Source organism: Peromyscus maniculatus, chromosome 11 (assembly GCF_049852395.1).
Source record: "Peromyscus maniculatus bairdii isolate BWxNUB_F1_BW_parent chromosome 11, HU_Pman_BW_mat_3.1, whole genome shotgun sequence".
Lineage (NCBI taxonomy): Eukaryota > Metazoa > Chordata > Mammalia > Rodentia > Cricetidae > Peromyscus > Peromyscus maniculatus.
The window spans coordinates 83138001-83165926 of record NC_134862.1 but is presented as its reverse complement, the minus strand read 5'-3'; the positions used below and the strand labels follow the sequence as shown (position 1 = coordinate 83165926).

Genomic DNA, 27926 nt, shown 5'->3' with positions numbered 1-27926 from the left:
TGCAACAGCTCTATCAAGTTCCTCTTAAAAACTCTTTGCTGCCAAACAGGGTGATCTCACTGGAAAGAGTGACAGGAATCCAGGGACATTGTTTCTTACTTCCCACATGCCTCTAAGAGTTGTTTTCTTTTTATCTTGGAATCAAAGGATTAAGGTGAAATATGAGGATTTTTCAACACTGAGATTCATGCAACTCTGCAAACACTCTATCTTTGAGAAAATATCAAGTATTAAGAACATCCTAAACTAAGAACTATTCCTAAAGGTAGGAGTTAAGGAGAACATGGTGTCATTGAATCTCATCCCAAACCTTCTTTGTTAAAAACTATTTTCTGGAAATCAGGCAATTTGTGCAGCTCACAAGATGGAAAGGGAAGTGAGGATAGAGTCTGAATAGTGTTTCTATCTCCTTATGAAATTTCCTCAAAAATATTTATGCTAGCCCTCACCACCTCCTATCTATCTCTTTTCATACAGGCATCTTATTAATACTTATTTTTCTTATGTGTCATCATAACTCAAGCTAATTAAACAAAAAGAATGTCTGTACCCTTACTAAATCCTATTTTGAAAATAAATTTCAACATATCAGATGCCTATGCATCAGAATAGATGTTTATTCATTTTCAAATCATATAGGATACAATGTGGTTTTTATATCATTTTTGAAAAAAAATTGTAATGGAGATTTGAAATGTAATTCATGTTGTAAGACTGAATGCTTTAGTTAACCTTGAATTGTGTGTGTATACCATGTATACTGCTTGAAATAAAGTTCTTTTACCATTTTTATCTTCTATTTCCAAATGATATGTTTAGAAACTAAAATATAAGTAAATAAAAGAAAACTGATGCCACACAAAGAGAAAGGATCTCCAAAAATAACTGCCAAGAATTAAATAAAAATAAAATGCACAATGTTGAATAGATGGATAGATCCCTGGAATTAAACCTACCTTGAGTAGGTCATTAAGAAATGCAAGTCTGAACAGTAGTCAGAAATCAGAAATTTCAGCTCAGTAAATTCTAGGACCAGATGGCTTCACTGACTAATTCAACCAAACACTTAAATAAATAATGCCAACTATTTATAAACTGTTCAAAACTTTAAGAAAAGAGGACATTTCCCATTCTCTTTTATGAGGAAAGCCTTATGGCTATCAGAGTCAGATGAAGACATCAGAATAAGAGAAAGTTATAGGCTCATGTTCTTGAAGAACTGAGAGGCTTTTGCTGTGTTGAAATTTTCTGATTTCTGACTACTGATCAGACTTTGTATTTCTTAATGACTTACTCCTGTAGGTTTACATTCCCAGGAATCCATGCATCTATTCAATGTTGTGTATGTCCTTGGTGAACTGAGAGGCAGACTCCTCAACAAAATGCTTTGCAACTGAACATGTTGGGCAATAAAAAGGCTTTTGCAGGAGGACAAATGGAATTCACTCCTCAGATGCCAATATGCATCAGCATATACAGATTAACAAATGGGATAAATCACATTAAGAGAAGAAAAGAAAAATCACATCAGACCTCAATCAGTACCAAAAAAACACTTGACAAAATTCAGCAGTTTTTCCAATATAAAAATTCTTGACAAAATAAAAACAGGCTATTACTTCAACACACTCCACATATGAAAAGTACACAGATAATATTGTATCAAATAGTTTTTAAAAAATAAAAAAACTTTCCCTTTAAAATCAGGAACAAGATAAAAATATGCACTTGAGATACTTTTATCCAACATAATTCTGGGAGTAATAGCCAATGCAATTAAGTAGGAAAAAGAAGTAAGGTGATCTAAATAAGAAAGGAATAAGTAAAATAGTCTGTTTGGGAATCAAATGATATAACATGTTAAAAACTCTATACTTCACAGAAACTGTGAAACCAATAAATCTAAGAGAAAAAATTCAGAATAGAAGTCAACACATAAATACACTCCATTTCTATATATTAATAATGAACTACATGAAAGATGAATTAAGAAATCTTCTTTATATAAATCTCATAGAAACCAATGAAATTCTTGACCATAAATTTAACCAAGGGAATCAAAAAGGTATACATTGAAATTTAGGTAACTCTGATGTAAGAAATAATAAACAATGCAAGTAAATAAGTCAACTTCCCATTTTTCATTGATTAGAAGAATGAAAATTGTTAAATCCACATATCACATGAAGAGTTCTACAGATTCAACATAATCCTTATCCAAATTCTTAGGACATATTTTACAGAAATAAGAAAATCAAGTCTCATATTCAGGTGAAACTACTGAAGAATAAAAATAGCTAAACCAAGCCTGAAAAGGAGAATAAAACTAGAGATCTCATGTCATGATTTCAAAAGCATGTCATAAAACTACAGTAATGAAAGCAATATGAAACTGGCATAAAGAAAGACATAAGTGCATAGAACAGAAATAAAACAATATATATGCAGTCTCTAATAGTCTCAAAAATATACCACAGGGAAAGGATAGTCTCAATGGTACTTAAAATCCTATATCTACCCTTGCATAAGAGATAGATCAGCTCATTGTCTTAAATAATGTCTTTAAAAATCAAGTAAAATAGATTGAAGACTTAAGTGTATATAGTGAAAAGTATGCCCCCTCTCTCTGAGAGGACACATACAGGGAAAATTTCAAGACATTTTTTTGGCAATAGTTGCATGGGTTTTACAACAAAATCACAGACAACAGGAGCCACAAATAGAGAAGTAGGATCACATCAAACTCCAAAGCTCTGCACAGCCCAGGGGACAATCAACAGAGCTCAAGCACCACCTGCAGAATGATGATAAACACACAAACCGCTTATCTTGTAAGGGTTAATTTCCAAAGCTTTAACTCACTACTGGAATAAGTAAGTAGAGAAATATATGACAGGAACATTAAAAAGGAATGCTCAATGGTTTGATTTAAAAATAGGATAATGATCTGAATGAAACTTCTTCAAAGAAGGCGTGAACAGCTCACTGGTGTATGAGACATCTGTTCATGATGATTGATCAGGAGGAAATGGAAATTAAAGCACAATGGGCTATCTATTACCTCATGCCTAGGAGGGTGGTGATTGACAAAAGCAAAAGGCGATACATGTTACCAAGGATTTGGAGAATGGGAGCCATGATAGGCTGTTGGCAGAAATTCAGACTTAACTGCTTTGATAAGTGTAATTGATATTGTTCAAGACAATTTAAATATAATGTCCATATCCTCCAGAAGTGCAATTATTGTATATTACTGGGGTTTTGAAAAGACATTGGCATTTTTATGCTCACTGGAGTGTTCATCTCAAGTCACACCTTTAGTCATGAAAAACTAAATCTGAAAGTCTAGAGCAGTAGTTCTCAACCTGTGGGTGGTGACCCCTATTGAGTCAAACAACCCTCTCATAGGGTTGCATATCAAATAATTACATGATGATTCATAATAGTAACAAAATTACAATTTTGAAATAGCAATGAAATGAAAATAATTTTATGGCTAAGGGTCATCACAAAATGAGGAACTGTATTAAAGAGTGGCAGCATTAGGAAGATTGAGAAACGTTAGTCAGATGTATAGATAAAAATTTAGTACAAACTTTTATATACATATAAGATATAAAAGTTTCACTTTATAAATTTATGAGAGAGAAATCTTTATAACTTATAATGCCAAAAGATAAACATTGTGGAATCATGCCAAATAAGATAAGCCAGTTATTTAAAGACTTTCTGTGTGACTTAACTTGTAGGGGGAAATGCATAGAAAGAGTAGGATGGTAGTTACCAGGAACTAGGAAGGGAAAGTGACCTGCTGCTAATGATCCATCATAAGTTTCCATCCAACAAAGAGGATAAGAATTTTGTTATACACTGTACCTATCTTCACCAATAATATTTTGTGTATGTATAGTTTTATTAAGATGACATATCTCATATTAAATGCTATCATGTATAGAAATTGATACAAGGTGTGAAGAGACATTTCACAGTGGAAAATATATAGATGTCAAATAAAAAATATTATTAAGGAAATGCACATTAAAACCACAGCATGGTATCATTGTCCACTGACTGGGATAAAGTAAAATTAATGTAAACACAATGCTAGTGAGCATGTGGAGAAACTGTATCACGTATGCATTGGTGATAAGAGTGTTAAATGATCAACCATACTGGAAAACAGCTGAGCTTAATTTACTGTTGCAAAACTAAGCAGGCATTAGCATATACATAGTCCAGCAATCCAACTCCTGAGTATTTGTCCCAGAGAAATAATCACTTATGTGTGCACAAAAATTGTGCAACAGTGTTTACAAGAGCTCTTTTTCAAAACAGACAGAAAGTACAACAACCCAGGGGAGTGGCTAAGCTGTTGCACATTGCTAGGGATAAAAAAGAAATTAACTTTGTTGCACACAGGAGCCTGAACTAATCACTAAAGCATGCTGCATGAAAACTCTAAACTCCTTCAAAAGTTACAAATATCTGCCTCCTATGATTTCCCATCTATTTGACTGTTGTTTTATGTCAGTGATTCTTCTGCTTATGGTTTCATATCTATCCTTTTGTTGTTGTATCAAAACAGCAGCTGTCTAGCCTAAGATGGATTTGAACTCATAATAATTATCTTGCTTCAGTCCTCCCAAGAGCCAGGATTGCAGCTGTGAACCACAGTACTCAAGGCATCTTGAAATGACAAAACTATAGAAATGTAAAAGAGGTCCAGACCTGCTGTCATGAGATTCTAATTCTAGCTACTTGGGAGGCAAGGCAGGAAGATTACTTGTTGAAGGTCTACCTGTGCTAACAGTGAATTTAAGGCCAACTTGGGCCACTTCATGAAAACCTGTCTCAAAATTAAAGTAATATGGTTGGGATTACAGCTGTGATAGAGTGTATTCCCAGTAAGTGTTAGGCCCTACTTTTAATTTCCAAGATGAAAGAACTATCTATGTCTATGTCTATATCTAACTACCATCTATCTATATATCTCTCCCATCTATCTCTATCTATCTATCTATCTATCTATCTATCTATCTATCTATCTATCTATCTATCTATCTATCTATCTACCTATCTATACATCTACCTATCTATCTATACATCTATCTATCTATTTATCTATCTTCTTTCTCTCTTCCCCTCCCTCCTTCCCTCATTTCTCTTTCTTTCTTTCTTTCTTTCTTTCTTTCTTTCTTTCTTTCTTTCTTTCTTTCTTTCTTTCTTTCTTTCTTTCTTTCTAGAAGATTAAAAAAGTTAAGAATATCAATTCAAGAGCTGGAGAGATGAGTCAGCTATTAAAAGCTAGACTCACAGCCGAAACAGCAAGAATAGCAGTTTGAGGTGGAAAGAATTGGAAACAGTTATGAATATATAATAAATGATGTATAGTTTCTCTGAATTATTAATTCTAAGGCATGTACATCTCTGGTTTTCAAAATAAAAGGCTTTGATACTGCACAGTCACACTCTACGCACTTGGGAGGTTGAATTGAGAAGATTGACATGAGTTTGAGACCAGCCACTGTTGCATGGTGAATCTCTGTCTCACAAAACCAAAACCCCAAAAATAATTAATAAAGCTTAAATTTTAAAAAGAGAACACTTTGGGAGTATTTGATATGAAATATTAAAATGTTAGAGCTTGTACAGGGCGTGTTACAAATTATATTTTTAGATAAAAGGCTGATAATTTGAGACATTTGGTCTTCAGAATTTAAATGTTTTCCTGCAAATCTAAGTCTTCCTTTATGATCTCACGTAGAATCATCTCCACACAGAGCTCTTAGCAAAGTCTCTGCATGTAGGGCTGTGAAACAGACTCAAAGTCATCAGAATATTACTCTTCTGTGAAGGCTTTCTCCACAGCTGCCCAAACTTACATTAACTAAAGAGCACACATAGAACTTGTTAATTCTTTATTCACAAAACCCAATAAAGATAGCTTAAAAGGATGTCTCTAAATGTGGAACTATTCTGTTAAAATGCATGCTAAAATCCTTCTTTTTCTAAAATTTTGTATTTTGGACCTATAGCCAATTCAAGATAAATGACTATTAATTTTTTTCCTATTAATGGAACATTGATACTTGATAGAATCTTTAGAAAAAATATGTACAGCCTGTAAGGACTCACACGTATAAGGAAAGTTCTCTCACTGTGATGTTTTCTATGCAGTCAGCACACAGGTTCAGCTCTGAATTCTGCTTTCATCCCTGTTTGGCTCCATGACTTAAGATAAGTCAGATCTTGTTTTCTCATACTAAAATTAACAGAAGCATCCACATTTCTCTAACCCAGGAGATGGGTTCTAATTTCACAGGTGAAAACACCACATTCTTAAGGGACAGTTCAAATGATAGGGATGATACAATTGACCCATTTTGCTTTTCCTTTACCTGAGTAGCAGCCAGTGTGTCTCCAGAATCCCCCCGGCTGACCGTAGCATCTTTTTCGCTCAGCCAGGCTTCCTCTTCCTCTGCGTTCTCCATGAACTGCAGATACTGAAGAGACTCTTCCAACTGTGCCCCTCTGTGACAAGGCAGTTAGCCCAACAGGAGTAGGAAGGAACAGGTCAACTGTGGTGCTACAGCAGGTTTCTCCACCCCAGAAAACCACTAGTTCTCAGGACAGTCACAGCGTAACTGGGCAAGAACACACTCTACATGCCTATTGGTCAGTGGTGCTGATCCCTCGTGACACAGATGAGACTAATGTCCTCGAAGTTTATTATGCAATAGTGTTGAAACTTTGATTGAATGAAGGAAATCCCACCCAAACAAAAGTCTCAGTGCAGTAGACACTCCATAGTGAGGCAGTGGCTCCCCATGTCAAGTACTATCTGTCCTCTTACCTGATAAAGTACTGCAAATCCAGAAAAGATCCTTGTTTTTGTTTTAAAACAAATTTTAAAAGATTTTGTTTTTTAAAAAATTATTTTTTTAAAATTGATATGCATGTGTATATGCCTGAGTGTTAACTCTGGGCTGGTGATCCAAAGTGCTATAAGAAAGCAGGCTGAGCAACCATGGGGAGCAAACTAGTAAGCAGCACCCCTCCATGGCTTCTGAATCAGCTCCTGCCTCCAGGTTCCTATGCTGCTTGAGTTCCTGCCTTTACTTCCCTTAGTGATGGAATGTGATGTGGAACTGTACACCGAAATAAACTCTGCACTCCAAATTGCTTTGTTTTATGACAGCAGTAGAAATATTAACTAAGACAGTATGAAGGTACACCAAGTGTATGCCAGTGCCTGTGGAGGCCAGTAGACAGCACTAGATCCCCTGGAACTGGAATTACAGATGGTTGTCAAACATCCAATTATGGATGCTGGGAACTGAACTTGGGTTGTCTGCAAGAGTATGAAGTGTTCTTAACTGCTGAGCCATCTCTGCAGCTCTGGTGAATTCCTCTTATTCCCCAGAAAGAACTGTCTGCCTCCACAGCCACCAGAGGGAAGGTTCATGAAGGACTTGGTTTTTGAGTGTGAATTAATAAACTAGATTAGGGTCTGTAGGCCATGTTAAGCTGCAACAACATAAGCATCCTTTAAACAACAGTCTAATTCTTCAAACACAGGAACCATACTGGGATTTCTATTGTCCAACTCACCTGGTCTTTGCCAACTCTTTGAGCTTTTCCCAATGCTGAACAAACTGACCCAGCCGCTCCTGGATCTCCTCCTTCCCTATAGCAGCCTTGTCTTTCAGGCTCTCTGCCGTATCCAGCACATTCTGAAGAACACATATTCCACAGTCTATCATTCTATAATATCCTCCTCTCAGTCAGTCATAATTCATAGCAAGAGATCTAGTCTTTCCTAACATCAGATTACCCATGTGCTCCTGGGACTTGAGGTGGTCCCGGGATCCTGGGAATATGAAGAAAGCTATAGCAATATCTTCCATGCTAAGCTTTCCCAATTATTTTGGCAAACATCCCAGAAACCCAGTAGACTACTCCTTTTATTCTGCCTTATGGGTTATTTACAAACACTGCTAGTTCAGAACCAGAGTTATCTTTCCCAGGCATCTCAACCCACATCCCACTTGTCAATGACTGTCCTTCAGTATCAGAATTAATCATTCTAGGAAAGATCTTGGCATCCTGTTTAGAAACTCCTATTCCAAGGACACAAAATGCACACAAGAGAAGAATTCCCATTATCTAAATGAGGTATAGTGCTGTGGGATGGTCTGTATGTCAAATCTGTTGCTCTGATTGGTCAATAAATAAAACACTGATTGGCCAGTGGCCAGGCAGGAAGTAGGTGGGACAAGGAGAGAGGAGAATACTGGGAAGCAGAAGGCTGAGGCAGACACTGCCAGCTGCCGCCATGACCAGCAGCATGTGAAGACACTGGTAAGCCACCAGCCATGTGGCAAGGTATAGATTTATAAAAATGGGTTAATTTAAGCTATAAGAACAGTTAGCAAGAAGCCTGCCACGGCCATACAGTTTGTAAGCAATATAAGTCTCTGTGTTTACTTGGTTGGGTCTGAGCGGCTGTGGGACTGGCAGGTGACAAAGATTTGTCCTGACTGTGGGCAAGGCAGGAAAACTCTAGCTACAGTATAGCTATGTCTTAACACTGTTTTTGCATTTTACTGTATTGATTTATCCAACTATGATGTGAAAACCTGCTTTTAGGTGATTTCTATCCCCTTTAGGCCTGGCATTCGATTCCTACCTGGACAGCAGGTTCATGGGCCACCAGCTCTCCCTCTAGGCGTTTGTGTTTCTTCAGTAAGTTCTGAACACTCTGAAGGTCCCTCCCAGAGTCTTTCGAGCTCACTCGTAACAACTTCTCCCTGAGACCCAGGAAGAAAATGGAAAAATCAGAGGTTAGATATATCTGAGATCAACCCAGAGGAATAGCTTTCTAAGTGCATGTGTGGTAAAAGCTGAGAGATTTTGATAAACTCTATGACTGTGGTGGCAAGTTTTATGTCCACTTGACACAAACTGGGGTCATTGGGAAGAGAGAATCTCAAGTGAGAAAAAGATGCTCCTACAGCACTGACCCATGGGCAAGCCTTTAGTGCATTTTTCTGATTGCTGACTGATATAGGAAGGTCCAGTTCTCTGTGGGCTATGAAGAACAAGCAGCACATGCTCATTGTCTCTGCCATCAGCTCCTGCCACCAGATTCCCGACCTGTTTGAGTTCCTGCCCTGCCTTCCTTTGGTGAAGGACAGTGCGGTTGAACCGTGAGCTGAAATAAACCTTTTCCTTCCCAAGTTGCTTTAGGTCAGGATGTTTTATCAAAGTAATAGAAACCTTTACTTATCCAGAAACCAACACCAAAAAGATAAGCAGTAGAAGAGAATTTCAGAAAACTTGATTTATATCAACAAAATTAAAATAACATAGCAACATCCATTATGCATATAGCTGTAACAGCCTCCCATTGGTACTCTAGAACATATATTAATGTTCACTTCTTTAAAACTATAAAAATTATATTACTTTTATTATTTTGTGTATTAATATCAATAACAATATCTGGAGATATAGCTTAGTGGTGGAGAACTTGCCTTGTTTGTACAAAGTCTTGAGTTTGATCTTTATCACTATAAACTACATGAAATGTTTGAACACCAAAAGGTTATAGTATTTTATGACTACTAAAAGGTCCAGCTTGACACTGTATAAACCATTCTTCCAGCTAATTTATTTGTTACTTGCAAGAATCTGCAGATTGGCAGATGAGAAACAAAGTAACTATGAAGCAGACAAAAAATATTGATTTGTTAAGAATTTCTCAGCCTATTTAAAAGGATGGGATCAGCAGTAAAACTGTGACAGATAATGTGGCTGCTTAGGGTCATGTATTATGTAACACGGAGAAGTGGCTCAGTGGTCAACGGCACTTGCTGTTCTTGCAGAGAACTGGTTTCTAGCTCTCACATCAGGAGGCTCAACAACCACCTGCATCTCTAGCTCTAGGGGATCCTATGTTCTCTTCTGGCCTCCATGGCACCTGCATGTAAGTACACATACACACAGACATACTCACGTGCACATATATAAAAACAAATAAACCTTAAAAGGAAATGGTAATGGCAATGTTGTGATCTTCTGTATAAGCTGCAAAGGGTCAGCTATGTATGCCCTACAATCCAATGTACTATTTAAAACAAATGTGTATGGTGTCTGAATTTTATTCCCAGAGTAGTTCATATGAATAAACTACTCTTCCTATCTCCCTCTGCACTTGATTTCCTGCCTGCATCGACTGAAGGTGAAAAGTGAAACCAATGTTTACTTTCAGTTAAGACAGAGGTTTAAAAGCATTATCAATATGCAAATCAATTACATAAAATGAGTCTGTTTGGTGGGTTCTCCAGTGAGGTGGTGATACATACTCTATCCAGGCTTCCTCATCATCCAGGTCTTGGAAGAACTGGAACAAGGCATAGGTCTCTTTCAGTTTTTCATGGTGTGCAGCTGCCGAGCTCTGGACATTTTTGAAGCGCTCATTGACACCATTCATTTTCTCTTCTATCTGGTCAGTGTTGAAAGTTCCACTGGAGATCAGCTCCTCAGCCAGATTATTCAGATCTTTGAGAGGGTTCTAGAAAATCCAGCATGCTTAGTGAATGGAGTATGATGTTATACAGACCTAGACTTCAGTGGTTCTACTTCCTTGACTAGGTTCAATAGACTGCTTTTGAAGACACTGAATTGATATACATGATTAAGTGTTTCACACAAATGTGGTTGCAAAAGAGGTACATCAGCAATATAGATATCATGCCTATATTACTCCAGATCACATGTATCCCTAGTTAACCTAATCCTCCTCCTATGTTCTCTCCTGCTTTCACCAACTAGAATAATAACTTGTCCCACACACGACTGTCTTCACAGTGCTGCAATTGATAGTTACTAACCAACTGATCAAAACACTCAGCAGTACCCTGTTTTGTAGTATTCTTGGGTTGAGCACACAACACATCCATGGCCTTTTATGCATGTGCTCAATCTAGAGCAGCCCAATAATTATGTAGTGGGAACTATTACAAAATCCTGACACATCAAAACCACAGAGCCTTTGGCTTTTTGACCTTTTAATGTATATCTTTATTATTAAGTAAACTAATTTTATATAATTATCTGGTGTGTAATTGATAGTTAGTCCTGTCAGAATTTTGGTACTGGCCCAGGTTAGGCTGCAAATGGAATGCTCCACAGGACTTACATATGTACTTATGTGCTTCAAACAATTGCATTCTCCCATTTGGTTTTATTTCTTTTCTTTCCTTTATAAAGTCAACTTTTCTTTCAAAGTCTTTTCTTTCAAAGACCAGCTCAACTTTGTAGTTTCAGAAAGTAGTAAGTTTATGCACCAGTAAAATGATAAATAGAGATAACTTTTACGATCCACTTCCCAGAGTCTTAGATCCTATGCTTCAGTGCTAATCGATAATGACTCTCACAGTGGCTCTGCAGCCCATGGATTTGACCTGGCTAAAATGGTCAGTGACCTCAAGGCTGTCATCTCAAGTATTCTCCTAAGATAGGAGGTCAGAATTCTTTCCACCTTGTCCAGAGGAGTGAGATTCCACCACATGTTACCTCTCGAGCCACCATCTCTGCTTCCAAGAGCTGATGCTTCTTGAGTAGGTTTCCGGCTGAGGTTAAGTCTCTGGCCTGATCTTTCATGGCCAACAAGCCTTCCGCCTGGGAATAGAGAAACAAGAAGGAAAGATTTTAGGAAAAAAACTGCATTTAAGGAACATAAGATTTAGCAATCTACATTATCAGATATTTCCCAAGAAGGGTCAAGGAAACAATTCAAATACAAATTAAGTTACTTAACAGGTATTTATTAAGTTCTAATGTCTACATCATTCTCAGGTACAATTACCTCTGAAAGCCAGAACTCAAAGTCCCGGATGCTGGTGTTGAACCTTTGCTGGCGACTGGCCTCATTGAGTTTCTGCCCTTTGTCAATTGTTCTCTCGAGGAGATAATCCCAGTTTTCCTTTAGCTTGTCCAGTTGCTCCTAGCTCCAAGAGAGTGAGAACTCATTACAGTCTTTGGAATCATGGGCCCTGTAAGAACTTGAAGGAATATTGTGTGGAGGGTCTTGCTATAAATAAAATAGTGATATGTGAATGTCATTCATTTCAAATTAGTCATGTTGAATTTGGGAAAACAGCAGGTGAGGTGAAAGGAAAAGTTTGAAAACCAGGATGCTGAGCTGTGTTAAGTGACTGATGTCTGAATGCCAAAAGGTTCTTGGCAGAAAAGACAAAAAATGTCAAATAGACAAGGTTAAGCCAGAAACTTTGTTGGAATTCCAGGAAGTATGACTATATTTCTATTTCTACTGAAAGAGTGGAGGACTTCTCTTCACATGCCTCTGGAAGCCAAACTTATCTAAGCACAAACTTTACCTTCATGTTCTCTTCATTACCATCACACGCTCTTCGCTCAATCAGGGAGTTTCCAAGGTTGATGACATCGTCCACCTGTTCTGCACGACCATTGACTTCTTTTTCAAAGGCCTGATGTTTCAGATATTTCCTCTGAAGGCAAAGAAAAAAAAACCCACATCAGTTGCTCATCTAGAGAAGCATTATTAGAGTCTTATCTAGAGAAGCATAATTAGACTAATGGAACAAAACAACTATCTCCCCCCAACCCCCCATACCCCTGGCAAAACAACAACAAAACTAAGCCAACCACCATAGGAAGCGTTGAGTATCAGGGTGACCCCTTCAACCAACAGTGAGAGTGGAGAATTTTTTCAAGATTTCTATATTGAACTTGCCTGAATGTTAGTGGGATCTTTGTAAGATTCATCACAGGCTGTGGGCAGCATCTCATTGATCCATTCCTCTAGATCTTCAAGGTCACGATAGAATTGTTTCAGGTCAGCATAGTCCCCAAGCTTTCCCAGCTCAGCAAGCAGCTGTTCTTTGAGAGCTTTCCATCTAAAGGATGAGGCTAGATCATTTTCTACCCAGGAAGCCTTTGCTTCGATGCCACATACATAATATTTTCCATCTTCCAACCTGACCCTTGGCCTTTCATAGACTCTCACTTTTTCATACATACAACAGTGTTTAAGTAAACCTATGAATTGTCTTCCACGCTTTTCATTCTATAAGTCTAGAACAGGAAGTCTCCTAAGAAACACACATCAAGAGGACAAGAATTTAAAAGTATCTCTTTATCATGATGCTAATGCAGAGAGAGGACTTTGCAGGCCTGACCTGTCTAGCACACGCTGGAGGCGAGCAGCAATCTCTTCCTTGGCATAGTGGTCATCATCTATGAGCCTTGTGGCAACACGCTCTAGGTCATCAATCTTTCCTTCCTGGGTAAAAGGAAATGGCTAGTGATTAGATCTTTGATATAATGCCAGGCTCCACCCTAAAGATAAACTGTGTGTGTGTGTGTGTGTGTGTGTGTGTGTGTGTGTGTGTGTCTGTCTGTCTGTCTGTCTGTCTGTCTGTCTGTCTGTCTGCCTGTTCAGTTGACAGTATCAGCATCAAAAAGTAAACTCCTGGTACACAGGGAAACATCTACTCTGCTGGGATAGAACAAACTTTCCTTGTGGCTGCTGTGAAGATGAATCCTGCATTGTGTAAGATGCTGAAACAGAGTAACATGAAGTCACATAGAGTCCTAAAGACTGTGTTTTGGAATAATGGAGGCCTTAATGTGAGAAAGTCAAATGTTCATATGTAGTTTGTCAACATCCCCTTCCTGCCCCATCATTCCCATAAGAAGCAAAGGTGACTTGGGGATTAACAGCCTATGGCTTCTGAGAGTAATGCCATCCACCCACACAGGTTACATTCATTCTAACTATTCCATCTTATTTTTTGATTAGTTTATCAAGTACCAAATTTCCCTATGACCACTTTATACATGTTTAGTTTTGGTTGACCCTTATCCTCATCCCTTTCTCTCTCCCATATCCCTGTACCTTCTCCATATCTTTAAGGCTTTACACACACACACACACACACACACACACACACACACACACACACACGTATTCCTGCTTCACTGCACATCACATGTGATCTACATGTGCTTAGGAATGGTTCTTCCTCTCCAATAGACACCTTTCTACCCATGTTCACTTCCACACAAATGCACATGCACAAAAGTTAGGATCAAGGGTCCTCCTATGAGAAAGGACATTTGTGTTTGTGTTAGATAGGGCTGATAAAGCCCCACTCTTCCCTGAGGATTTGTGTACAGTTATGAGAGTAAAGGAGAGTTATCTGTTACTGTGGCGTAGCCACTGGTGAGGGGCTCTTCTTCCTGCAAACAAAATTATACCATGTTCCAGTCAATAAACTTTATGGGCCATTAAAAAAGAAAAGGCAAAAGGTATGGAAGTAGAATTAATCAGGGCTAGTTGAGAGGAAGAGGATGATAAGGGCAGGAGTAGGGGAAAGACAAGGACAGGTAACAGGAGATGAATATGTTCAAAACACTGTGTACATACATGGAAGTATCCTAAGGAAACTCACTAGTATATATAATTAACATGCTAATAAAACAATGATTAAAGAGAAGCAAACGGAAATTAAAATGCCTTAAAAATCAGAAAACCCAGCAAGGATACAGAGTATCTGTGATTAGTACTAATAGTTTGCCATGGTCCAGCCACAGCCTGGGTTCTCTGAGACTGGGAAGGGGTGTCAGTGTGGAGGGGTCCCCAAACAGCTTGACCACACAGCTGCCATGACAGGCTTAGTGGCCCAGACACAGCTTCTGTGACAGACTTACTGGTAGGTAACATCCAGATCCAGGAAAAACCATAAGCTGACACCACCCAGGGATCCACCCAGGGATGGGGAAGTACCTGACATCCCAAACATTCCAACCATTAGATAAGGTGGCCAGATGTTCCTGAGTCTATCACACACCTATTTTTGTTTTACAGATACCCCTAGACAATTGTCAGCCAATCAGGGTCCTGAACCCTGGAAATCCCCTCACCCCAACCTCTGCTATGATAAAAAACCTACCCTGAATGGGCTCAGGGCTCTCTGCTCTCACCACTGTAAGGGACAGACAGACCAAGGCCTGGAGCTTGAAAATAAAAGCTCTTTGCTTGTACATATGGAATTCGGTCTCCATGGTGGTCTTTTGGGGGGTCCCCAAGATCTGGGCATAACATCAGCAGAAAAAGAACTGTGTCTGAACACCAGATGAATTTCACACAAATGGCCGGCCCCAAATAGCTTTAGCCATGTTTATTTATACTTCAAAAACAAGCATGTTTTATCCAGCCTCTAGGATTAACCTCTGGTTAAAAAAAAATACATTCTCCCCGCCCAAACTTACACATCAAAACAGCTTTTAAACCAAAAACAATGCTCAGGATTTTGTTAGCTTGGCTGAATATTAAGCCAGGCACATCCTGTCCTTATAAAGTTAAAAGGTGATAAACTTAGGCACACATTCTCAAGATCAATATCATTTAAAACTTAATAAAGTGTATTTACAGAAATAGGGATGATCTGCTGTAAACTTCTTGCGTACAGTAAGCTTGTATTTCACTAACTGCTCTCTTGTCCTACAAAAGGGTCCTGCATGCCTAAGCGTCTCTATAAGAAACATGAGAAGCTTCAGTTCCCAAAGAATTTTAGAAAATACTGGAGAAAAAAAAATAGGCTTTCCAGGAATGATTACATCTGTCCCATGTGTGACTGACAAAGTGAAACTAAAAGCATCCAAGAGAATCATCAATATCATGAGAGATAAGAGAGTGTGTAGGCTATGTGTTCCTAGCAGTATTCTGTGCTGTTTCAAGGTCCACTGGTCTTGGCCAATTGAGAGACCATCTCCAAGGGCCTTGCCTCATGGAGGTCCATTGGACAAGTGTTTATATGCTGATCTGAAACTAGGCCATACGGCTCCCAACATAGTTGTTATCGGAATTTTTATATTTATTTTTACCTGGGTAGTGATTGCTTTGTCCAAATCATCCCGTTTCTTCATCAAAGCTTGTAGACTGTTTAAGTGGTCCCTGTCGTCTGACCTCAGGGAATTCTCACGTGCCACCATCCAGCTCTCAACCTGTTCACAGTTCCCTCGGAACAACTGTAGTGGGGGTGAGTAGGTGAAATCAGAGGCATGCATATGGTTATTCTACATGGGCCAAGGAAATGATCTTATTCCTCTTCAGTGGTTATGACACAAAGCATCTTGCCAGGGCTGTTGAAGTCTCTCATGAAGCATTCTTTTAATGAATCTTAAGTATACTGTCACTTTACTTTTTGCTTCAAACATACCTTATGTGTTTTATGCGCCATAGTCAATGTAGTAAATGTGAGGATGCTTTCTCTATATGGTACATCTAGGAGCTACTGACTGGCATTCTCTCCTTCTCTCCCCCCTCTCTCCATTAAAATTTGAGACAGAGTATTAGGTAGCCTAGGATGACATCAAATTCAGTATGCAGCTGACAATAACCATGAAGTACTGATCTAAGTTCTGAGATTTTAGATTTATGCATCTAACTTTAAGCTGGTTATTTATTTAAAACTTTGTCAAATATTATCTGCAGATGTGTCTGATATTTCCATACACTTTCCTCAAACTTTGTGATCATGCCTTCCTCTTTATCTTCAAAGCATTCATTCATTCAATTTTATTAGTAAACATCTCCTATATTACAATGATCTGCACTTCTTATATAAAGAAACTCTAATGATATTTGTAGTACTATGACCTGCACAAGCAGTTCTTAATGAAAACTAATCCTTCAGCTAATTACTTAATAGTAAGTCATTAATCATCCCATTCATGTACAAGACTGACTACCATCTTCTTTTTCTCTCTCTTTTAAAAAAGCTTTTAGTTTTTAAAATTTCATTTATTTATTTTTATTATTATTATTAGTAGTAAGTATAGTGGGTAGCCATTCCAGCTTTGATCTGGAAGTTCCAACCCCCAATGAGGCTTCGGCAACTGTCACACCTACAAGGCAGGGTCAAGGGAGGCACCTGGAGACCCGAGATCTGGATGGGCCAGCACTCTCTCTGTTCCTGGACCCTTGATGGTGTAGGTTGACCGAGCAGAGCTCCAGAGAACACCGCTAGACTGCGATACACCTTCCCCAGACCCCGTGACCTACCTATCCCTTCATTTGTAAGTTACCCACTAAATAAATCTTCCTTTTAACTACATGGAGTGGCCTTAATAATTTCACCAATAAGTAAGCCTGTGTGTATATGAGAGTGAGGTTGTATGTGTGGAGGGGGCGAGGGTGTTTCCATGGTGTGCATGTGAAAATCATGGACAACTTAGTGGTGTCAGCTCTCCCCTCTACATGTGTTCTGGAGTATAACTTAGGTCATCGGGCTTGTTCAGCAAATACCTTTACCCACTGAGCCATTTCATAGACACTGATTTGTCTCTTTTAACAGGAACAAGAACACAGAACATAAGGATGCTCAGTCTAACAACACGGAGTACAGTATGAAACAATCAAGAGATACTGGTGTTTAAAGCTCACAGAGCTTAACACAGTGGATGCCCACAATCAACATATAAAACCATTCTCAAGGAACTGAGGCAAAAACCTCAACTATCCAGAAGATGCTGTACCTGAAGTTCTAAGCACTGGTCTAGCATCTTCTTGCGGTTTTCCCAACCCTTCTCCAACTCGTCTCTCTTTAATTTAATATCCCAAAGAGTGTTTTCAATTTCATAGCTGTTACGGTGATCTTTGTCTATAAGTTCCTTGCCAAAGTCCTGTAAGGCCTGGAAGGTGGGGTCTTCTGCCTTCATTTCATCATGATGCTCCTGTGGAGAAAGTAGGAAAGGTGCTGGTTGAGGACTGTAGGAACTTTTGAAGTGAGAAGAGAGTTTTACATTCAAGGCTAGTAGCTGTACCTGGTGTCGCTCCAGCAAGATCTCTGTGCCAGTTAAGTCCTCAGCCAGCTCCGGTGATGATATTATGCCACCAATGGCTTTGATCCAATTCTCTAGATCACTGTAGAAGTAAATATATTAGGATAAATCATAGTTATCCTTATTCTTCTCTGCCTCCAGCAGAAAGAAAATCCATGCCCCAAACTCCTCTTCTGGCAACACCTAGTATATAATATGTACTATATAGGAGCTTTCTTAGTTGGCCTATTTACTTCACATTCCTTAAAGCAACAGTATTTTAGGGCTTCGAGCATTAAACCTGGTTTTTCTGTGCCTTACTGGAGATGACACTTGGACATTGTCTTCATAACCCAGCATGCCTGTTGAATGTCAGCCTTTTGAGCTTTACCTGGCCTTGCTGAGGAAGAGGAAGAACTTATGGGCCTCATTTAGACTCTCCTTTCGATCATTTGTAAGACTTTGTAGGGTATCCCAGGCCTCATTCAGCTCTGTTTTCTGCTTCTGCAGGTCCTCAGTGGCATCTGGGTGGGACTCACAGAGACGCTCAGCTGTCTCCCCCAATGTGGTCACCTGGATAAACAGAAGTATTCTGATAACCACATGGTATTTCTCTGAACTGGGAAAAATTGCCTTTGCTGTTTTGTTTGTTTGTTTGTTTTGTTTTTAAAGAATTTATATAGAAGAGGAGATGAGTGATCCTGCTCCTCAGCAATACTTCAATTCTGCAATCCCGGGGTTTTAATTCTTCACATGAAGATATTCTTTGTGCTCTGCATGATGATGCCAAGCTATAGGTTGCCTCCAATGTATTTGGAAAATTTCAGTCTTTTCAGCTTTGAAGTAGGAATAATCTTATTTAATTAGTGACTGAGGAAACACTTCCCAATATCTAGACATAGTCTGACTTTACTGGGTATGAATATTCATTTTCTCCTAGGCATTTGTTTCCTCAGTTGGCTACAAGTCTATTCACTTGACATTCTCTAAGGAGGCAAAGGAATATAAACTATTCATTTAGACAATAAAAGTTCAATAGAGTTTTTCCTATGTTAATGGACATGGAAGAATGATAATTTAATTTTTTTTCCGGAGGGAGAGTGTATAAAAATTAGTATAATGCAAAATTTAAAAGCGAATAAGAATAATGGGTTTGACAAGAGAACCAAAGAAAGGCACACTAACTGTTACAGGCATAAACTTGGAGAAAGTATTGAGAAAGATTGAAAACATATTTCTCACCTTTTCTCCCAGGGGGATGATGTCTCTCTCAAAGACCTCATGCTGCCTCTGGAGGGTCTGGACACTGAGCAGGTCAGAACCAAGGTCAGCAGCATTAAGAGCCCGACATTTCTTGTCAATCTGTTCCTTGATATCATCTGCTTCTCTGGAACACAAAAGAGTAAAGAATATAGGAGTAATAATGTGCCGTAGAAGGCTGGCTCACAAGGAGGCCACCACCACCATCACCTTCAACATCATTCTCATCCTTTGTGATATACTAGCATTTAGGCTGCTTTGATCTAGAGGCATAGATATTGTTATTATTTCCATTCTATGTATCAGAAAACAGGAGTTTAAATATTCCTCAGGATGCTATCATTGTCAGATGGTGGAGCTCAAGTTTGAACCTGGTACACTAACTGCAGAGACACTTCGTTAAACAATACATTTCACGTCTTTGCAATGTAAGCCATTCTCAATAGCCAGGCCCATCCATGTCTCTGTTTTCTTTTTGCATCCTCAAAACCATATTCATTTGCAGGAAATTATTCAGTTTCTCTTTTGTTTGCATCATTATTTACTTATAAGTGGTGTGTGTGTGTGTGTGTGTGTGTGTGTGTGTGTGTGTGTGTGTGTGTGTTTCTTAGTATAGATGTGAATTTGAGAATGAAGCATTAAAAAGATTGTGAGAGTAGATTAAGAGTGGTTGATATTATTGGAAAATCTCCTTTTTGAAGGGAAATGGTGGAGCAGTGGTTTTGAGGGAGAAGGGAGGTGGGAGGGTCTGGGAGGGCCTGAGGGAGGGGAGGCTGTGGTCAGGATGCATTGTATGAGAGAATAAATTATATATATATATATCATATATATATATATATATATATATATATATATATATGAGGTATGATATCTGCTGCTGTTTACCTTCTGTTTCTAGTTCAAGAGCAAAATGACCTAAGCCCGATTTATACTCCAAACTTGATTCTCTGTTATAGAATCATATCTGAATTTCAAATTATATGCGATGCCTAATTGAATATTGAACTTGGTTATCTTGGAGTATCCGGTGTGTCAGGTGAGGAAAATCTGCTGAAAAAAAAAAATCTTGTCTGTTAGTAAACTGTCTCTTTTTGAGGAAGAGGGCTATATACTATCTTTTTTTCTCCACAGTGACTAGACTTAAGGACCCACAGTGAGGGGGCTGCAGTGGAGCAGCACCATTCAGGCATTAAGGTGCTTACCTGTGAAACATCTCAACAGCATGGGCACTGCTTAGCAGCTGATGCTGTTCATCGGCCAGCCTCTTCAAGGAATGCCAGCGGGTGTTCAACTCCTTAAAGAAGTAGACATATGGATTTAGTCAGAGAGCTAGTTCAGACAGCTTCATGTTGGCATGTCACCTCCTGCTTTCCTGGTAGCTCTTCAGAATGTATATAGCTCTGCTTCTCTCTGGCATAGTTTTAAGACAGTGCCACAGAGGAAGGGATTTCCTTTCATCCCAGCTGATGTTATATGTAGGACCACTAGCCCTAGGGCAAGTATAAATGCCTATTGTCACAAAGGGCACATTAGAACCTTTAAAAATCAGTTAAAAGCATTGACTTGGCAGTTGGATGTTAGCTCATTTATTTAGGTCAAAAATAGCTTTCTGCATTTTGAATTCAAAAGCAGAAGTAGCCTTACAATGCCTTGCTTGCTTCCTGTAGGGGATAAGTACACTGTTTTTATATCTCTTCCTTCTATGTTCAATTTCAGGAAAACTACCATAAGAAAGAGGAAGTGAAGTCATCCTTACTGGTTTATAAAAACCAAGACTGCAAGACTGGTCTTTACAATAAATCCTCATCAAATTTATAATAGAACTGCAGCTCAAAACACAATGCAGGTGAAGAACCCCACCCCTATCTCTACAAACGATGAAAGAGACATTTAAATTCTCCTTCATTTATGCTTCTCAAAACCAATCACTTCTAGTAAACTTTCTTGACTAGCCTCTTCCCACAATCACCAGTCTCTTGTGTGTACTATCTTTGCTTTCTTGTATCTGAGCACTGAAATTTTAGTGTGTGCTCGGCAGTAAAGAGGTAGGTGAGTACAGGTCCATTTTTTACAGATTTTACAGGCTAGTTAAATTGTATATAGCTTAAAACTTCAATACAAAATATCTAATTTTGGGTAAGGTCATAAGATAGGAATTTCATGATCCATTTGTTAGAACCAAGTAATATAAGTTGAAAGGATATTTGAAGATTGTTTTACGAAGTCACCAAGGTACTTTCAAATTCAGCAGTTTTTACAAAGAACACATAGATAGGGTTAAGCCAAGACTAAATCCAACTTTCCTGATGCCCAGTGCAACATCTTCTAAACTTCATTTTTCGGTGTGTGTGTGTGTGTGTGTGTGTGTGTGTGTGTGTGTGTGACGTGTTTTTGCATGTGTGCATATGAGTATACATGTGCACATGTATATGCATAGATGTGCATCTGCAGACCACAAGTTGATGTTGGGTGTCTTCTTCAGTTATTCCCCAGCTTATTTTTTGAGACAGGGTCTCCCACTGAACTCAGAGCTCATCAATTTGACTAGACAACCAGCTCTGGAGACTCCCCCTATGTCCACCCACCCTCTCCTATTGCTGGGACTAAAACCATGTTCTTTGGTGTTTGGTTGTCAAATGTGTTCTGGAGATCCAAAATTAGGTGTTCATGATTTGTTCAATAAGTCCTTTACCAATGGAACATCTCTGTAGTCACTAAGCATCCTAATACTGCCTCTTGAATCTAAATAGGAATTTATTGTCTCAGAATTTTTGTTCTTCACACTCCAAAATTATGTGCAAGAACATAGAAGATATTTGAAATATGTCACTAAGTAAATCTGGTTTATTAAAGTTCTCTGAACCAATAAAATTGGCTGGACTATTTGGTCTGCTCTCCTTGGCCTTTTCTACAACCAGTTTCATACTGCCTTTCCATCCTGGTTTTTGGAATACAAAGCTAAATCAACCAATGAGGACTCATTGAAGTGAGGACTCCAGAGTCCAGCTGGCATTGCAGAGGGATAGACAAAGCTTGTGATTACCTGCCGTATGTGAGCACCTTCTGGTGTTAGGAGATCTTCAAATAGCAATTCGTCAGCCACCTTGTTGATATCGTTGAGCCGAGGTTCATTGCTCTTCAGATCCTGGATAAGAAAATGTATCCAAAGCACTATAAATCTTATTTCTAGACCTTCCATACATGCCTGCCACCTGGGCCTACATTTACTTAAATGTTACTGAAGCAAATGGCTAATATAATTTGTGATATACATGCTGTTCTCTCATTTGCCACTGCATTGTGCCCTTAAACACACTGACACTCAACAGCCATCCAAAATTTGCCAGAACCACCATTTATTTAGAGTCTGAAGTGTATCTATTTATCTTAAATTCCTTAAATTATTTTCCATGTATTTATTTATATTATCAAAACATTTTATACCTCAGGTATATATCTACATGCCAATATATATGTATATTGCCACATGGAGAATTGCAAAAGGAAAAGACAGGATGAAGCACATTTATTCTTTGTTCTATTTGAGATAATAAAATAAATATGAGTGAGGAAAAATTGATGAAAGAGTTCTCAGGAGGTAAATAGTAATTTTCTGACTGTGAAATCAGGTCACTTCACTTTCCATCTCAACTGATGCTTCATATTTGGAGTCCACATGAGTCCTGTGACACTCCATCTCAGTTTGGGATTCAGCAGTACAGTATGTTATAGGGCAAATTTTGAAGAATCACAGCAGTGGCGGCAGGGGGTAGGGTGTGTGTGTGTGTGTGTGTGTGTGTGTGTGTGTGTGTGTCCCTCAACTCCCTAGCAGATTTTCAGAGAGCCAGGCACTGAAGTTGAAAAGTTAAATTGTCTAGTTTCAGATATCTTTGCTTTCTAGTTATTAACAACCATTGGGGGTATTAACTTGTAGAAGTCTCAAAAACTGTGGAGAATTTTTAACAAATACAAAACAAACACCTCCAAAAGAGACATTTAAGCAAAGTCCCCTCGCTTACCCTCTGAAATTCATCAAACTTCTTCTGCAGCTCCCAGACATCATCCAGTTCCACCCCGGTATTCTCTGCCTTTTTCTCTTGGATCCAGTCCAGCATGTCTCCCGCCTCATAGGCCAGCAGAAACTCATTGTAACGTTGCAGCAGGCGACGCCTTCGCTCTTCTGCTCGGTCCAGGAGGGAATGGTAGCTTAGTGGAGAAATTGAGAAGGTTGGAAAATAATGGGTTGAAAAACAGAGAAAGCATAAAAAATTAGAGCCTGGATGAGAAAACTAAAGGAAGAAATGGAAGGAAAGGAAAAAAGAATAAATTAAAATAAGATCAGTAAAAAAGAAGAGAAATAAAATGGGAATAAAACAGACATGAAGAGCAGAGGGGTGAAGAGTATTACATGTAAAAACTGAAGTGTCTCCTGCACCCAAGGCTTAGGGAACATCCTGGAAGAGATGGCAGAAAGACTGTAAGAGCCAGAGGACCAGGAAGCCTTTTCTGAGACTATATCTTCTAGAAATAGCTTTCTAAACAAGACCTGAACATTACCATTAGACATGCTAACTCTGAAGGGAAAATATCTCATGCAGTCATACCCTTAGACAAAGAACTACAGCAACTCATGACAGCTGAGAGAGGAAGAATTAGCCTCTCCCAGGGATAAGTCTCCTCATTGACTATCCAATAGAAAATGATCAGCCATGAAATCATATACACCTAGCAAAAATATATTTAGCAGGTTTTATTTACATGTTTGCCTATCTATCATCTGTGTATCTATAATCAAAGAAAAATAGGCCATCAATTTGAGGGTTGGTAGGAGGACATGGAGAAGTTGGAGGAGGTAGAGGGGAAAGGGAAAGAAATTATGTATCAATATTTTAATTAAGAACCCTTGAAGTGGGTTGGAGAGATGGCTCAGAGGTTAAGGACACTGACTGCTCTTCCAGAGGTCCTGAGTTCAGTTCCCAGCAACCACATGGTGTTTCACAACCATCTGTAATGAAATCTGGTGCCCTCTTCTGGCATGCAGTCATACATGCTGTATACATAATAAATAAATAAATCTTTTTTTTTTTTTTAAAAAAAAAGAACCTTTAAAGTATCAATGGGTGAAAAAAGTGTGTTTTGAGAAATTTTACATGCCAGCTAGATATGAAAGAGTATGCAACATTCTTATGAATGTCTGGAGACTTAGAAGGAAGCTGGCCAATGAGTTGGAAGACATGGCTTCAGAAAGTGTCTGACACTGAGACAATTAATGCTCCTGGAATTTCCTTTCATCATATACAAACTAAATTGTGTGAAGGTTAATACTTACGAATTTACATCTCGGAACTGAAAGAGACAGGGTCATGAGAGGAAAGCAGGTCCTTTCATGTGCCAATCCCCATCAAAGCCTCCATCCTGTGCACTTACAGGCTCTCTATCTGCTGCTGGCGCTGGGGAATATTGATTGGCTCTTCTTGTCGTCGCTGTGGGAATCCAGGTAGCTCATCGTGGGCCAGTTTCCTGACGTGGTTTGCTGGCACAAAGCCCTGGTGATCATCAGCTTCAACCTTCCACCAGTCCTAAAGGGAGGACAGATTCACACTCCTTCCTTCATCCTTCAAAAAGTCACAAACCATGGAGTCTTCAGCTCTCACAACAGACCCCAGGAACAGGAACAGCTGGCTGATGAGGGCTAAGCATCACTCACGGATGGCACATAATTTCCATGCATTATAGAAAGAGTTGAAGAAGGGCTGCAAGAATTTGTAGAGGTCAGCCCAGGAAATCAATGAATGTGGTATCTGATGTCAGATGGGCGTGGTGCTTGAAAACCAGTGAGGGGCTACTTTGCTCCTCAGGAATCAGTTTGCCTTCTTGGGGGTGGGATCTATGTTTGATAGCAGTGTGTGACAATTGATTCCTCACATCCCACTTCCAAGGCACTATGTAGGGTCCTGGATCCCCATATTGAGTAAACTGTTGCCTGCTTGCCGACCTTGACCAGAAGTCCTCCCTATGCTGATTCCCTCAGCCTTCCAAGTGCCTGGGACCAAGGTACATATTGTTTTTCACCAGGCTTCTCCTAACCCTAAAAATGTTGTTTTACTCACTAGGAATCCTGTCACAGAAGAGGAACAAGCAAGTATATGAGAAGAAAAGGACAATTTCGTCCTGTATATACAAAAACAATTATATGGTTGCTCAACCCTTATATATCTTCAAGCTAACTCCATAAGTTTTTTTTTGCTTCATTGTTTTATTAATGCTAAATTAACTAGAACTCAAAAAACCCCAAAGATCTATCTATCTATCTATCTATCTATCTATCTATCTATCTATCTATCTATCTATGTACCTACCTACCTATCTATCTACCTATCATTCTCTCTTGCACAATACTTTGAGAAAAATATTACTTAAACTATAAGAAAAAAAGGATTAATTGTTGAACATTAAAACACCTATCTGAGCCTTTAATCCCAGCACTTGGGAAGCAGAAGTGTAGCTAGAGTTTTCCTGCCTTGCCCACAGTCAGGACAAATCTCTCTCACCCGCCAGTCTCACAGCTGCTCAGACCCAACAAGTAAACACAGAGACTTATATTGTTTACAAACTGTATGGCCATGGCAGGCTTCTTGCTAACTGTTCTTATAGCTTAAATTAATCCATTTCTATTAATCTATACCTTGCCACATGGCTCGTGGCTTACCGGCATCTTCACATGCTGCTTGTCATGGTGGCGGCTGACAGTGACTCCTTCTGCCTCCCTGTTCTTTCTTTTCTCCTCTCTGTTAGTCCCACCTATACTTCCTGCCTAGCCACTGGCCAATCAGTGTTTTATTTATTGACCAATCAGAGCAACACATTTGTCATACAGAACATCCCACAGCACAGAAGCATGTGGATCTCTGTGAGTTTGAGGCCAGCCTGGTCTACAGAACGAGAGTTCCAGGACAGCTAATATTACAAGAGAAACCCAGTCTTGAAAAAAGAAAACAAAACAAACCCCTCCTGCCTCCCCCCAAAAAACCCAACCAACCAAACAAACAAAAAACAAACCCCACCTATCTGGTGGAGTCAGGAAAGAGCTGTGGAAGAGCCATGTTACAGATGGTAAGAAAGTTTAAGAAAAATTACCTTGTTGATGGAACTGAGCAGAGTTAAGACATCGCCCTTCTTCATGCTGACCTCTCTGTGGCTGCGGGCCACAAAGTCAAATAAAGCTATGATCCTAGCTTCTCTACCAGCCTCATCCACTGGTGCTGCCTGCTGTTGCTGGGGAAAAACAAACAAAGGAGACATCAGTTGCACAATGCAAGTCTTTTCCTGTGCAGCTCACCAATGGTGGGCAGTTTCCAGCACCTCCCAGGAGAGGGTAGCTGGGGTTCTGATGTGGCTGCTGGGTCTGACAGTGGTCATCATCAGGGATGCTGCACCATGAAGCACCTATTAGAAAGCTGGAAGACTGGAAAATATGAACACAGTCAACAGTATGTAGGCATTCTTTCAGAAGCACTGAATGTGCTAGTGGGAAGGGCAATATGCTACTGTTCTTTAGTGCGAAGGGCAATATACTCCTCTGTGCAGATTCAAAAGGACCACATATATCCATATTTCAGAAACCTGAGAACACGATAGACTGTGGTGAGCCACAGGAATATGAAACAGAAGTCAAGATGTATAGTATAAGTTATACCTTGACCAGACCAAGGGTCAGTTGAGTGGAAAGCCAATTAGCAGGGACTATTGGTGTTATGCAGCTTAATATTTAGTTGTGCCTTGCTATGAATTCCTTGTGCTCATAATTCTCCTAAAATGTGTATGTGTGTGTGTGTATCTCCATTTCAAAGTATCTGGATAGTCAGGTAGACAGAACCTTCTGCCTCTGAGCTCCAGGCCCCTCTTTAGCATTTGTTTTGGGTATCTGCCTTTTGCAAATACCATCCCTGAGCTACTTCCTAAGATAGAGTCAACCCTAAACAAAGCCTTAAAAAGCAAGCAAGGAACAGATAGCTACCAGACCATCGATCAGACACCTGAACACCCCCGCAACCTCCCCACCCCTGCCCTGAACTAAGGTAAAGCATCCTCTCTGAGACAACCTGTCTCACAGGCCAAGTGCCTGCCCTCTAGATGAACAAGCTTTGTTTCTTGTGTAAATCAAGGCCTCCCCCTCTTTCTCCCGGCCCCAGAGAACTTCTTAGATCAAAGGGGTTTCCTCTCAGCAGGCATTTCAAGCTGTGATGCAGATTAACTAGCTATCAGTACTCTTCCCCTGCCCTGTCAGGAAAATGGCAGCAGAGGAAAAAAGTGACAGTTTTAACTTTTAGTGACCTACAGACTTTCCCTACCCTATCACCTGTAAGTTTATAGTTGAACACATTTATGATAGACTTGTAATGCCTTCACCTAACCACAGTAAGGATATATTTCTAGCACATAAATTCCTTTTCTGTTTTATTCTAACTGCTAACTGACTCCACTCTTATCTCTCCCCTTTTGGGTTGCAAATAAAATTGCCAGGAAGCCTCTGGCAGGGACCCCTACAATCTTGTGTTGTATACAAAACATGAGGTGTTGCTGCTTGGGATAGGATATAGACCGGTCTCAGGAGAAGGAGGGTGACATTGAGCGAATCGGAACTGAGGGACTTAAGAGAATGGAGAGAGTTGAACTGGTGACTGAATGATGGTGACTGACAAATTGGACGAAATTGAATTGGACGAAAGAGCTTTGTGCAACTGGATTCTTTCCTGCGCCGATGGTAGCATCTCTCCTGGGCCCCTGGAATT

The 27926-nt window shown here is 39.4% G+C and overlaps 1 protein-coding gene across 1 annotated transcript in view; it reads right to left on the bottom strand.

Annotated features, from left to right (window-relative positions):
* The window catches only part of Spta1 (spectrin alpha, erythrocytic 1), a 71162-nt gene that overhangs the window by 15499 nt on the left and 27737 nt on the right, over positions 1 to 27926 (bottom strand). The window contains exons 21-39 of the mRNA XM_006993711.4: positions 26272 to 26409; positions 24562 to 24713; positions 23154 to 23340; positions 22178 to 22279; positions 20337 to 20428; positions 19117 to 19261; positions 18266 to 18447; positions 17878 to 17977; positions 17590 to 17787; positions 15937 to 16080; positions 13227 to 13330; positions 12782 to 12944; positions 12405 to 12536; positions 11873 to 12010; positions 11581 to 11685; positions 10368 to 10576; positions 8690 to 8810; positions 7612 to 7733; positions 6399 to 6531 (exon numbers count right to left, since the gene is read on the bottom strand). Of these exons, the coding sequence (XP_006993773.1) occupies positions 6399 to 6531; positions 7612 to 7733; positions 8690 to 8810; positions 10368 to 10576; positions 11581 to 11685; positions 11873 to 12010; positions 12405 to 12536; positions 12782 to 12944; positions 13227 to 13330; positions 15937 to 16080; positions 17590 to 17787; positions 17878 to 17977; positions 18266 to 18447; positions 19117 to 19261; positions 20337 to 20428; positions 22178 to 22279; positions 23154 to 23340; positions 24562 to 24713; positions 26272 to 26409 (2667 nt within the window). The remainder of the gene's footprint in view (positions 1 to 6398; positions 6532 to 7611; positions 7734 to 8689; positions 8811 to 10367; positions 10577 to 11580; positions 11686 to 11872; positions 12011 to 12404; positions 12537 to 12781; positions 12945 to 13226; positions 13331 to 15936; positions 16081 to 17589; positions 17788 to 17877; positions 17978 to 18265; positions 18448 to 19116; positions 19262 to 20336; positions 20429 to 22177; positions 22280 to 23153; positions 23341 to 24561; positions 24714 to 26271; positions 26410 to 27926) is intronic.